Source organism: Doryrhamphus excisus, linkage group LG9, assembly GCF_037039965.1.
Source record: "Doryrhamphus excisus strain RoL-2023G ecotype Guam linkage group LG9, RoL_Dexc_Guam_v1.1, whole genome shotgun sequence".
In the NCBI taxonomy this organism is placed as follows: domain Eukaryota; kingdom Metazoa; phylum Chordata; class Actinopteri; order Syngnathiformes; family Syngnathidae; genus Doryrhamphus; species Doryrhamphus excisus.
The window spans coordinates 19,113,810-19,128,175 of NC_136365.1; the positions used below are offsets into that span (position 1 = coordinate 19,113,810).

The window sequence follows — 14,366 nt, forward strand, 5'->3', positions numbered from 1 at the left end:
TCATATTTCCATAGCAACGACGCTACAGTAAACATGCTTGAAATGAAATTAGCAGATTGCAATATATGATCAGGGGCGGCACGGCGGTCTAGTGGTTAGCGCACAGACCTCACAGCTAGGAGACCAGGGTTCAATTCCACCCTCAGCCATCTCTGTGCGTGGGTTTTCTCCAGGTACTCCGGTTTCCTCCCACATTCCAAAAACATGCTAGGTTAATTGGCTACTCCAAATTGCCCATAGGTATAAATGTGAGTGTGAATGGTTGTTTGTCTATATGTGCCCTCTGATTGGTTGGCGACCAGAGGAAAAAGCGGTAGAAAATGAATGAATGAATATATGATCTATATTTTCGATATAATCGATTTTTTATTAGGGATATTCCAATTGATCGGCCACTGATTAGTATCAGACGATGCCAATTCATTCACCCAATCAATGGCTAGCATTGAAAAGACTAGCATGCAAACACATGCAAAATAAACGAAGCCGCATGAATAGAGAGCGTCGTTTTTAAGAAAAAGGCTGCAGCTTTGTTTGCACCAGTAAATGCGGCGTCACTAATTAGCCTCTGGCTCGTGCAGCGACAAGGACATTATCTCTGCGAGGCTTCGCATCGACAGCCGGTCGAGCAGCAATACTTCCCGCCAATGATTTACTGCCTCATCGTGGGCTCGCTGACGCCTGGCGGTGGGCGGCGGCCGCTAGCTGCCCCTTTCTCCGGAGGCAGGCGGCAAATCCCCCCCCCCCCCCCCGGTTTACAGGAGGTGTTGCGTGAGGCGTCTTAGTTACAGGTTTCACGCCAGGAAATGACCGCGCACGGACGCTTGTTCAATAGCTCGTTAAATGGCACGTCTGCATCAGCGCTCCAAAGTGGGAGGAGGAAGCAAAGCATATATTCATTTTCCCGCTCATTATTTACCCGGTGGGGCGTTTTAAAGCCACTGACCTTCACATTACCAACCTGCGTGCCCTTCAAGCGCCGCTCTTCAAAAAGGCGGCCATGTTGGTATGCGACAATCTTTCTTGTCAGTCTCCCATAAACAACATCACAGCAAAACTTCAGTTCAAAATACTATTTATAAAAATCTTTGGACCTTTCATGCACATGGCTTCCCCCAAATCGCTAAGCCACCGATCGGCATCGGTCAATTTCCACCCCCCCCCCAAAAAAATAGCAGTAGACTCTTTCTATTGACCGCATTTGTCTGTAAGGTTCAGATAATCGCCATGACAACCGAGGAAGCGATAACCTTTTTCCAAGTGCAACAATCCATAAAAGGCCAGCGGTTAAAGAAAGATTCATTGCCTTCGCCGAGCGGCCATGTTGCCCGGCTAGCATTAACAAGAGTTACTCACCTTGTCGGCCATAATCATAGACGAGCCTCCATGCACTCCCAGGACAGGAAGTTGAGTTTGAACAGACAGGAAGTCCAAGATCTGAGCAATGGCCTCCTGGTCGGTACCATCGGCAAACACGATGCCGTGAAGGCGAGAACGTGACAGGAGTTCGCACACCTCGAGACACGGCGGATGAAAGAAGTCAAGGATTCGTACAGGCGATGCGAACGTGGTACCAAAACAAACCTCGCTGGTGCTCACCTGCGTGATAACAGACTTGGGGTCTGTTTGGTTGATCCTCAGAGGGACCACAGAGACGTCCAAAGCGTCTTCGGGACGCCGAGGTGGGCGGAGCTCCTGGTCGGGTACCGGGCGCGTCTGGCCCATGACCACTCCCACGCTAAGCCCGGGAGGCTTCTGGGACGCCGCCGGCAACGCCATGTGGGAGAGTAGCAGCAACATCCAGCACACTGCACCCATCATAACCTGGAAAGACAAAGACGGCGATCAAATCCGTTCCTTTAATTGGAGACCTGATGTTCTAAAGATGGACACCAGCAGGAACCCTCATTGGGGACAAAACCGCTGCCATAAATTTGGCTTTGAAGAGCGAGTAAGACATCGCTTGCGATTGATGCGCTCAGACGTCCTGAATCAAGCGTGTTTACTGCTGGTCACGGTCGGTGATTTATCTTCGGGATTTTGCTGTGTTTTGTTCCGCATGTGTGCTTTTGTGTCATGGTTTGCACCTGCGCCTTGTCCTCACCCAGGAGCCAAACTACAGTGGAACCTGGGTTAGCATCACAAACAAATACAGGTTGCACAGCGTCGCTAACATTGTACGTTTCTCAAGTGGACTCTGTCTACTGTCATGATGCACACACCGGAATTATCCTGAAACTATATTCATTCATTCATTTTCTACCGCTTATCCTCACAAGGGTCGCTGGGGGTGCTGGAGTCTATCCCAGCCGTCTTCGGGCGAGAGGACTGGTCGCCAGCCAATCACAAGGCACATATAGACAAACAACCATTCACACTCACATTCATAGCTATGGACAATTTGGAGTCGCTAATTAACCTAGCATGTTTTTGGAATGTGGGAGGAAACCGGAGTACCCGGAGAAAACCCACGCATGCACGGGGAGAACATGCAAACTCCACACAGAGATGGATGATGGTGGAATTGAACCCGGGTCTAGCTGTGAGGTATGTGTGCGAACCACTCGACCGGCACAACACCGTGATGATGCAACTCCATAATAGAAGAGAGCATGTCTGGTGGTGTTTTAAGCTGAAAAAACATCCACAAAGTGGCATAAGTGCATGCATAAGTCTTTCCCATTGAAATGCTGCACATGTTCCACAGCAACCAGGAAGTGAAAATGCATCTCAATGTGTTGCACAAAGGAGGATACGCATTTGAACACATGCACACACACACAGAATGTTTACTTTCATTCATTAATTCGTTTTCTACCGCTTATCCTCACGAGGGTCGCAGGGGGTGCTGGAGCCTATCCCAGCTGTCTTCGAGCGAGAGGCGGGGTACACCCTGGACTGGTGGCCAGCCAATCACAGGGCACATATAGACAAACAACCATTCACACTCACATTCATACCTATGGACAATTTGGAGTCGCTAATTAACCTAGCATGTTTTTGGAATGTGGGAGGAAACCGGAGTACCCGGAGAAAACCCACGCATGGGCGAGGGTGGAATTGAACCTGGGTCTCCTAGCTGTGAAGTCTGCGCGCTAACCACTCGACCGCCGTGCCGCCCCTTCATCTTTTCCGTTTTGTGTAATTTTAATGTTTGACTTGAATGTTTAGTTCCTGGATAGTGTTCTTGGAAGCACGCTATGAAGAGCATCTACGTGTCGAATTTGCCTTTCCAACAGTTTGCCAAACTAATCCCAAAGCTTTTCCAGCAGCCTGTGAAGTCAGAATTCCCACAATGCCACACCAACAACAAAACAACATGCTTCTGTTGCAGAAGCCGTTGCCGGCACATATGAATGCAGGAACATCCTTTTTTTTTTTTTGGCCACGGTTTGTGCACGTTGTTCCAGCAGGCACAGGGTAGGTTCGCCGATCGGGATTGGGAGATCTACTTTTTCTGTCTGTGATCGTCATCACAGTCCACCAATTTCCCCACATGTCAGGAATTCATCTAATGGACGCACGGCAGGTTGAAAGCTGCCAATCACTCCTGTAAACATGTCTCGACATCGGCCCCGATTCCAAAGCAGGCCATAAACGAGACACATTTGCCGTGTGGCTAACTTGAGCTGACTTCCTGTCTTTTTTTGTTGACGATGAAGGAGAACAAAGAGAGGACAGATGATTTTTGTATTGTCCATCAATTTGCTATGGCAATATATGTCGTTTATTTATTTATTTATGGTACACCTGAAAAGCAGGAGGACTAGTTTGTGTTCTGTTTATGCATAAATTATGCACTTGGCACAAAATGGTAAGCATTGGCATGAAATAACCACGCTCTCATACTACGTATTTACACTTTGTCGAGTAGTGTTTACGTTTAGTGCACGGCTTCCTCAAAAAAAAAAAAAAATGTTGGACACATATACCGTATTTTCCGGACTATAAGTTGCACTTTTTTTCATAGGTTGGCTGTTCCTGCGACTTATAAATGAAAAAACTGTTTATGTTACATAAACACTGGACACCTTTTCTGTTCATGTTTATATTTTTTGTGTAGCTGAATAAGCATTGTGTTAGCATATCTTACACCTATTCAGCCTGTTCTCTATTCTTTTATTATTGTTAGAACTTGCCTTCCAAGATGACATAATGTCTGTTTGGGGTAAGTAGTGTATAAGATAAGATAAGATAAGATAAGCCTTTATTCATCCCTCAGTGTGGAAATTTGCATTGCACAGCAGCAAGAGTACAGAATCAGTTAAGCAGTACAAAATACACAATATAAAAAAATAAGCAATATAAACAACCCAAGTATTAACAAATCAACAATTTTACCCAGAGTTATGTACAAAATAAAATAAAATAAAATAAAATAAAATAAAATAAAATAAAATAAAATAAAATAAAATAAAATAAAATAAAATAAAATAAAATAAAATACCCGCAAAAAATGCGACTTATACTCTGGTGCGACTTATATATGGGTTTTTTTTCTACCTAATTATGCATTTTTGGCCTTGTGCGACTTCTACTCCAGAGCAACTAAGATAAGATAAGATGAGATAAGATAAGATATGCCTTTATTCGTCCCTCAGTGGGGAAATTTGCATTGCACAGCAGCAAGAGTACAGAATCAGTTAAGCAGTATAAAATAAACAATATAAAAAATAAACAATATAAACAACCTAAGTATTAACAAATCAAGTTATATATAAAATAAAATAAAATAAAATAAAATAAAATAAAATAAAATAAAATAAAATAAAATAAAATAAAATAAAATAAAATAAAATAAAATAAAATACCCACAAAAAATGTGACTTACACTCTGGTGCGACTTATGTATGTTTTTTTTCTACCTAAATATGCATTTTTGGCATTGTGCGACTTATACTCCGGAGCAACTTATAGTCCACAAAATACGGTAAGTCTCAATCTGCGTCACAAATGGTGTGTTCAAGGACCACTGAACAAAGGGACCCCCACAACCCCAAAGAGGACGCGTTATTTGCGAAAGCATCAATGGACTTACAGTTACCAACAAGGAAATGACTCAGAAAAGACACTAATTAGTCACAGCACCACAGAAGAAGACCAGCTCCCATTTAGCAAACAATAGCAATGATCTTGAAAAATCTGCAAGATTAAACACTTTTAAAGCACGTCAATATGATATGCTAATGTCATCAAGTTATTTTTAAATTTTTACAGCAATCTGCATAACCCGCTTTTGGGAACCGATGCCTTAGATGAGATATTTAGGAGCAAATATGAGGTGAAAGAGAACAACTACTGTACTTTATTTTATCTAAATGTGATTGCACAGAGTCGTGGGGCTATAATGGTGGTGGTGGTGGGGCGGATAAGACAACAACGCCCAGGGCGGGCACGTGTCTGCATCGATCGGTTGTCGCCAAGAGGGGAAAACATCCTTTTCCTTGTTTGTTGCAAACGCGATGAGTCGTTTGCGCTCGCTCCACGTCACCTTTTGCAGCAAATAGGAGCGGATGTAAGAGAAGCAGATGAGCGGAGTAAATGCAGTGTGAAAAGGCCTTTGGCCAAATGAGAGCTAATGAAGGCATGATGCGAACGCTACGTTGCATCTCAGCCAATTTCTTACACCACCGCAGTCCGGCAGAGGCCAAGACGACCGGAAGGGGAAAGCGTCGCTCCCATGAAAGCAACCCATGATCTTATTCCGCGGATGCATCCGAAGGAAGAAGCTCTTTCATGTCTCTTAAGGCACGTCTCTGTTTCTGCCAATCTGTCTTTCCGGCTGGTTTAGTGTGTTTCTGATCCATGTCATCTCACACCCGGTCTAATCAGGCCAGTTAGTCAGTACTTCCCCAGCTTGCTCTCCTCTCTCCGCCCTGGTGCCCACAGACTAGCCTGAAGCTGCTGCAGCACTTAGCATACGCCGCTAAATCACACACCGCTACGCTCCTGTCCCAGGGAATTAGCGTCAACTCCTGCCGATGGGTCAAGATTACGCTAACTTTCCCTGGAGTTAGCGTCCCAGTTAGCGTTAACTAGGAGACGCGGTGCCTCTGAATGGCCGCTAACTTTGGGTCACTGGGTGCTTTCGTTGTTTTTAGGGGGGGGTTTAGGTTTCACATCGGCGTTCCAAATGGTATCCGCTTACCCGGGTAATTAGTGGACGCCGCGAGGGTTCGGATGTGTGCACATGACCACAAAAAGCATTGGAACATATGGTGTTGCATTTATTTCCACTGACGGCAGAATACGGAAAAATTTAACTATTAAAATGTTACAATTTTGATATATTTTGTTCATTAAAAACAATATATTAGCTCACAATGCATATTTGTGTAAGAATATTTCAATTGCGGTCGTCCCTTGTCTATTAATTGGCTGGGGATCACAGCCAATCACAGGGCACATATAGACAAACAACCATTCACACTCACATTCATACCTATGGACAATTTGGAGTCGCTAATTAACCTAGCATGTTTTTGGAATGTGGGAGGAAACCGGAGTACCCGGAAAAAAACCACACATGCATGGGGAGAACACGCAAACTCCACACAGAGATGGCCAAGCCGGGAATCGAACCCGTGTCTCTGAGCTTGTGTGGTAATTTCATTCATTCTTTCATTCATTTTCTATCACTTATCCTCACGTGGGTCTCAGGGGTGCTGGAGCCTATCCCAGCTGTCTTCGGGCGAGAGGCGGGGTACACCCTGGACTGGTGGCCAGCCAATCACAGGGCACATATAGACAAACAACCATTCACACTCACATTCATACCTATGGACAATTTGGAGTCGCTAATTAACCTAGCATGTTTTTGGAATGTGGGAGGAAACCGGAGTACCCGGACAAAACCCACTCATGCACGGGGAGAACATGCAAACTCCACACAGAAATGGCCGAGGGTGGAATTGAACCCAGGTCTCCTAGCTGTGAGGTCTGCGCGCTAACCACTCTACCGCCGTGCAGCCTTAGGATTCAATATTAATAACAAATAGCATAGTTCATGACTTAACATTATTAGAATCGTTGTAGACATGAAATATATACTCCAATGATTCTTTGTTTCCACCACATTGCTACGGGAGCACTTCAGGGACATAACAGATGGACGCTGCTGGCAGGGGAAGCTAACTGGTTAGCCTCCCCTAAAGAATCGGAATCGTCCACAATCCTTATGTGAAACACGGACACACGTCTTTCTTGTTTCGCTACGTTTCTAAAGATATACAAACAGATAAAAAAAGAGGCAGGAAATGAATGCACGTGACGGGACACACCTATTCCGCCTACAAAGATTGCTATTACAGCACCTCCAAAAATCTTATTTTGGCCATTTTAAGCATTAGCGGAACTCACTTTGGACACCCCCAACTAACAGGAAGTGAACATGGAAGAAAAGGTTGCAGCTCAAACAGCCTCCATTTTCCTGCAAAGACTTCCTGCAAGGTTTTGCAGATGTGTGATGTGGGAGTCTCCGAGGAAGCAATTATGGACCTTGCTGTGTGCACTGGGAGCAGAAAAGAGCCCACAAAGTTGGGAGCAAGCAATTGTCCACCGTGACCTAATAAGACGGATAAAATGAGGAATTCCGAAAAAAACTAAAAAGTCCAACCCCTGATTGGTGAAGTGATCGACTAAAGGAAGTGTCCCAGTACTTTTGTCCACAAGTACAGAGGAACCTCAGTTTTCGTAGGGTTTGTACGCAGGGTACTTATTTATTTATTTATTGCTACAAGTATATCTGAGTTTTCGCGCAGACCTCACAGCGAGGAGACCAGGGTTCAATTCCACCCTCGGCCATCTCTGTGTGGAGTTTGCATGTTCTCCCCCGTGCATGAGTGGGTTTTCTCCGGGTACTCCGGTTTCCTCCCACATTCCAAAAACATGCTAGGTTAATTGGCCACTCCAAATTGACCATAGGTATGAATGTGAGTGTGAATGGTTGTTTGTCTATATGTGCCCTGTGATTGGCTGGCCACCAGTCCAGGGTGTACCCCGGACACAGGACAATGAACAACTCAGTTTCTAGTGTTGGTAGTGTTAAAGTTTTTTCATTTAGACAATATCCACGTTTACATGAGGAGTTTTTCTCTTTCCGAATGACCTTTCCGATAGCAATGGTGTACATGGAAAGGAATATTCCAAACTCTTGTCTACATGCGGCGCTATAATCAACCAGAATAGTCAACGGGGCATGCGCAGTAAAACGTAAACACCAACACCAACATCACGTGATACCGACTTCCTCCAGTTTTTCTTCCACTTGGTGGAATAACTCCGTATTGCCAGTTTTTCCTTCGTTCCAGTCTTGAAATTTAGTTTAAATCAAAAACAAACTTTCCGCAGCAGTCCAGTGCCGATTGCTCGCCTCCATTTTTTTTTAAATCGAAGAACGTCTGGAGCTGCGTGTTACGTCATATCTCAGCATTCGCTGAAAGAACGCACCCGGGAACAGGAAAAGATAAAGTTCAATCTTGCTAATATTTTATAATTAAACTCGGCACATGTTTTATATAGATATATATTTTCTTTTTTAATAAAACTGGACTTGTGAATGGCGTATAGAAGGGTTTAGATTCTGTTCCACAGATGGCGCTAATGCACACGAAAGCTGCTTACCAACCACCAATAAACAACAGAAGAAGAAAAACACCATGAAGAAGAACGCAGTCTGACAACTTTCCGATTGAGCGGGTACAAGATACCTCAATCGGATTGGGGAAAGGAATATTCCACCTCTGTGAATCCGATTATATATTCATTCGGATTGGCACTTTTCTTTGGGAATGAGGTGTATACAAAGGTTACATTCATTCCGTTTGACGAAATAATCCGAATGGAATTGGAATATTTGGGTCCATGTATACGTGGCTAATGTGAAGGTTCGTAGTTGACACAGGTTGCAAGGGGAGCGGTTTAAGCGTGACACATAACAGAAAGTGAGCATCTCTAAGTGTCCACACTTTAAAGTGAACTTTGTAATTAGGATTAGATTAGGATTGGCGCTTTCAGCCATGTTTTGACTGCATCGTAAAGTCTGTGTCATGTGCAGGCTGCATTGTTTGCCTCCTGGCAGCAACTTACAGACGTACGGAGAATGCTTCTTTTTTTGGCGGCGGTAGTTCAAGTTAAATTTGAGCAACGTCTCCGTCAATGCCGGGGGACGGGAGAGACGGGAGACGGCATTAGCTACGGCTTCAATGGGAAATGAATCAACCGCCATCACTGCACTCTCTAACACAACCCAAGGCTTTGTTTCCCGTATGCGAGTGCATTTTTTGGTTCAGCGGTGTTTAGCCTTAAGTCTAACGGCTGAGCGGCGCTGATGTGAGCGCTACAACGTATCAGTCCAAAATGTCATTATTTTTCTTTACAGCCAGTGAAGCGGCTTCATTTCTCCATAAATTTCAAACCAAGCTGCCGGTTCGGACGCCCGTGTTTTGCCCTTTAAAAACTTTCCTTGTGCATCATAGTCAAAGAACCCGGCCTCACGCTGAACTTCAGCCTTCGTTTGAACCCCAACCAAACACACGTGTACGGGAACACAAAAAACACACGGGAATCCAGCATTGACTGTTTCATTTTCATTACATGTAATATTGGCAATACCGATCCGAAACCAACACTCAAAAAACAATTTATTAGTTTTTTCCAAAAGTACTATTCATTCATTCATTTTCTACCGCTTTTCCTCATGAGGGGTTGCTGGAGCCTATCCCAGCTGTCTCCTTGGGGCGAGAGGTGGCGGGGTACACCCTGGACTGCTGGCCAGCCAATCACAGGGCACATATAGACAAACAACCATTCACACTCACATTCATACCTATGGACAATTTGGAGTCGCTAATTAACCTAGCATGTTTTTGGAATGTGGGAGGAAACCGGAGTACCCGGAAAAAACCCACACATGCATGGAAAGAACATGCAAACTCCACACAGAGATGGCCAAGCCGGGAATCGAACCTGTGTCTCAGAGCTTGTGTGGTAATTTCATTCATTCTTTCATTCATTTTCTATCACTTATCCTCACGAGGGTCACGGGGGTGCTGGAGCCTATCCCAGCTGTCTTCGGGCGAGAGGTGGCGGGGTACACCCTGGACTGGTGGCCAGCCAATCACAGGGCACATATAGACAAACAACCATTCACACTCACATTCATACCTATGGACAATTTGGAGTCGCTAATTAACCTAGCATGTTTTTGGAATGTGGGAGGAAACCGGAGTACCCGGAGAAAACCCACGCATGCACGGGGAGAACATGCAAACTCCACACAGAGATGGCCGAGGGTGGAATTGAACCTTGGTCTCCTCGCTGTGAGGTCTGCGCAAAAACTCAGATATACTTGTAGCAATACATTTCATCATAAACCCTACGTACCCTGCGTACAAACCCTACAAAAACCGAGGTTCTTCTGTACTTGTGGACAAAAGTACTGGGACACTTCAATTTGTCGATCAGTTCACCAATCAGGGGTTGGAATTCAACTTTTTAGTTTTTGCGGAATTCCTCATTTTTATCCTAGCTGTGAGGTCTGCGCGCTAACCACTAGACCGCCGTGCCGCCCCCAAAAGTACTAAAACAAAAAAAAACTTCACACAGCTACATTTTCCAGGTACTCCGGTTTCCTCCCACATCCGATCACTATATTGACAGTTACTATGGTACCCATTATGTCATTGTATGGTCATATCACCTCCTAGTTCAGTACAAGGTACATTATTATAAGGTACAAAAAAAAAAACTGTATTATGGAAAGCAGGAAGTGAACAAATGAAACAGTTACTGATTGTAAAAGTAAACTGTATTATGGAAAGCAGGAAGTGAACAAATGAAACAGTTACTGATTGTAAAAGTAACCTGTATTAGGAAAGCAGGAAGTGAACAAATGTAACAGTTAGTGATTGTAAAAGTACCAGACGGAGGGGTAGGACTTAATATGCTTTGCTTCTTCCTACTCCTTTTCGACATGTGGAACTGTGAACTGATTATGTGATGCATTCAATTGTAATCTGATGCATGTTCAAATGAAATTAAACCATTACCATTATCATTACATCCCAAAGACATGTTAGCTTCATTGGAGACTCCAAATTGTCCGCCTCTCGGCAAAGACAGCTGTGATAGGCTCCAGCATACCCCGGCAACCCTAGTGAGGATAAGCGGCATAGAAAATGGATGGATGGTTGATAATCAGGCGGTATCAGTCAAACTGCTGCAACTTCAGACAGAATAAAACTTTGTTACATAAAAGAACAACATGGCGTCATGACCAGAGTCATGTGGTTGGATAAAAAAATGATTTCCAACCAGTTAATATTCATTCTTCCATCATCAAATGTTTTGATTTGATTGGGTTTGTTAATCCCCACAACACCCAGTTCCCAAACTCTGTCGGCACCATATTTATGTACATATTTGTGCTGAAAATGTGCATGAAATTAGCGTCTGATTTAGCAAGAAGGGAGCTAATTACAGCAGCTAAGGCGGTAAACAGGAAGTGAATTGGGGAAACGGGGACAGAAGAAACGGAGGAGGGCTGAATGGGGGCATGGGGTCCAGACAAAGAGATCACAATGTGGTCATTACCACGGCCTTGTGAAGCCAATGCATTGGGATTCATTAAGGACAGCACTTCCTGCTCACATGCGGTATCAAGAACGCAATCACCGCCGGGCGTTTCGCTCAGAGGAAGTCAAGTCGAAAAAAGCCCCCAGAGCTGCAAACTCACTCGGCTGGTGCAACACTTCACAGCAGCTGCACTCCTAAGACTTTTTTTTTTGTCAAGAATGCGTAGAAGTGGTCGTCGGTGGCGGCAGAAAGTGGCTTCTCCACGCGGCCCCCCGGTCGCCTGTGCAGCGCCTGACTGATGCTAAATGCATTTGCATGTACAAGACGAGCGCACACTTGACTGATCGCATGCGAGCTGCGTCTCAGATGACAGGAGCACCGGGCCGGAAGTTTGCCTGTTTGATAAATAACATGCACATCGAGTCAGTGCAGCCGCGTCGACTGCTGCCCGTTGTGTGTTTGCACAACATCAACACAACATTAGAAAAGTTGGAGTTGTCCTAAATAGCCAGCAGGCAGTGGCTAATGCACGGCCAAGGGAAGGGAAGCAGCAGGCATAGGATGGTAACGTGACAAAATATCACTAAATATTACTTGCACATATAGACAAACAACCATTCACACTCACATTCATACCTATGGACAATTTGGAGTCGCTAATTAACCTAGCATGTTTTTGGAATGTGGGAGGAAACCGGAGTACCCAAAGAAAAGCCATGCATGCACGGAAAGAACACTCAAACTCCACACAGAGATGGCCAAGCCGGGAATCGAACCCGTGTCTCCGAGCTTGTGTGGTAATTTCATTCATTTTCTACCGCTTATCCTCACGAGGGTGTCAGGGGTGCTGGAGCCTATCCCAGCTGTCTTCGGGCGAGGTACACCCTGGACTGGTGGCCAGCCAATCACAGGGCACATATAGACAAACAACCATTCACACTCACATTCATACCTATGGACAATTTGGAGTCGCTAATTAACCTAGCATGTTTTTGGAATGTGGGAGGAAACCGGAGTACCCGGAAAAAACCCACGCATGCATGGGGAGAACATGCAAACTCCACACAGAGATGGCCAAGCCGGGAATCGAACCCGTGTCTCCGAGCTTGTGTGGTAATTTCATTCATTCTTTCATTCATTTTCTACCACTTATCCTCACAAGGGTCTCAGGGGTGCTGGAGCCTATCCCAGCTGTCTTCGGGCGAGAGGTGGCGGGGTACACCCTGGACTGGTGGCCAGCCAATCACAGGGCACATATAGACAAACAACCATTCACACTCACATTCATACCTATGGACAATTTGGAGTCGCTAATTAACCTAGCATGTTTTTGGAATGTGGGAGGAAACCGGAGTACCCGGAAAAAACCCACACATGCATGGGGAGAACATGCAAACTCCACACAGAGATGGCCAAGCTGGGAATCAAACCCGTGTCTCCGAGCTTAGACAAACAACCATTCACACTCACATTCACACCTATGGACAATTTGGAGTTTTTTACCGTATTACTGTATTGGATGTCCCACCCTTCTGCAATGTTGGAAATGGGTTTAAGACTTTTTGTACCATGTGGCTCAGGTCGTGGCTAGCGTCCCAACACCCCCTCCTCTGGAACATACCAATGCATTCAAGAGTGAACATTTAAACATCATTTTCAAATCATACTTACTCCAGTCACTTATCGTCACCGGCAGCAACTTCACACACACACACAGCATTCCAAATGCAATAAGTATGCCGGGTCACCTTCAGATGCTAATGATGTGTAATAGCGTGCACGTCAGCACTTTTGAGTAGATGTTGAGATGAGATCATAAGGAATGGAAGCGGTGCTAAGTTCATATCTGAATGACATCATTCCTCTCCGAGATGTTTGCAATGAATCTTCTCTTGATCGCTTATTGATCGGTCATGTACTTTTTGCTTGTCGTTTGTCATTCCAGCACTAATGAGTCTCAGCCGTTGAAGGTTATCTTGCATCGCTTCACATATTCATCTCGCACCCGTCGCAAGCGCGGCATGTCAATTCTCACATAATGAGAAACATGACGTGCTGGAAAAGCAATATATAATTGAAAAGATTGACTCAATTCAAAAAGTATTGACTACGGAGTCTCTGCTGGCGGTGTAGTTGGCCCCCTGTGGTTTTGATTTTATATTCATAACACGAAAGCAAGTCCGGGCTTTTTGCTCCAATAAGCATGCACGCAACCTTTCAAGAGCAGCTTAATAACGTTCCGCATTGATACGCTCACCTGACATTTCATTACGTACTCTCTGACATCATCGATTAAAACTAAAACCCCGTTGGTCATGTTTAGAAGGTAAAATGCCAAACTTCTACCGGCAGATGTTCAAGTCAGGCAGTCGTGGCGCTTGGCAGGTGTCACTTCTTCAAGCTTCAACGGCTTTCAAGGAGCGAGAATGTCACGTTTGGGTTTAATGTTTTATGAAGGGATTTACACGCTACGAGTACCACGGTTAAACTTATCTACATGCAGGATCCGATGCATTCAAAGCTCAATACAGTCAGCATTTCATCACTAGCTACGTTTACATGAAGAGTTTTTCTCTTTCTGAATGGAATCTTTCCGAATGACCTTTCCGATAGCAATGGTATACATGGAAAGGAATATTCCAATCGCGCGTCTACATGCGGCGCTATAATCAACCAGAATAGTCAATAGGGCATGCCCAGTAAAACGTAAACATCAACATCACGTGATACCGACTTCCTTGAGTTTTTCTTTCACGACACAAAACGACACAAAGCTTGGCGTCTGACATCGA

At 44.7% G+C, this 14,366-nt stretch overlaps 1 protein-coding gene across 2 annotated transcripts in view; it reads right to left on the reverse strand.

Moving 5' to 3' along the window:
• grin2ab (glutamate receptor, ionotropic, N-methyl D-aspartate 2A, b) overlaps window positions 1–14,366 on the reverse strand; it is a 127,435-nt gene that overhangs the window by 96,250 nt on the left and 16,819 nt on the right. For both annotated transcript variants that reach the window (XM_058086876.2, XM_058086867.2), the window contains 2 exons: window positions 1,600–1,824; window positions 1,357–1,515 (listed from right to left, as the gene is read on the reverse strand). In XM_058086876.2, coding sequence (XP_057942859.2) covers window positions 1,357–1,515; window positions 1,600–1,824 — 384 coding nt within the window. The remainder of the gene's footprint in view (window positions 1–1,356; window positions 1,516–1,599; window positions 1,825–14,366) is intronic.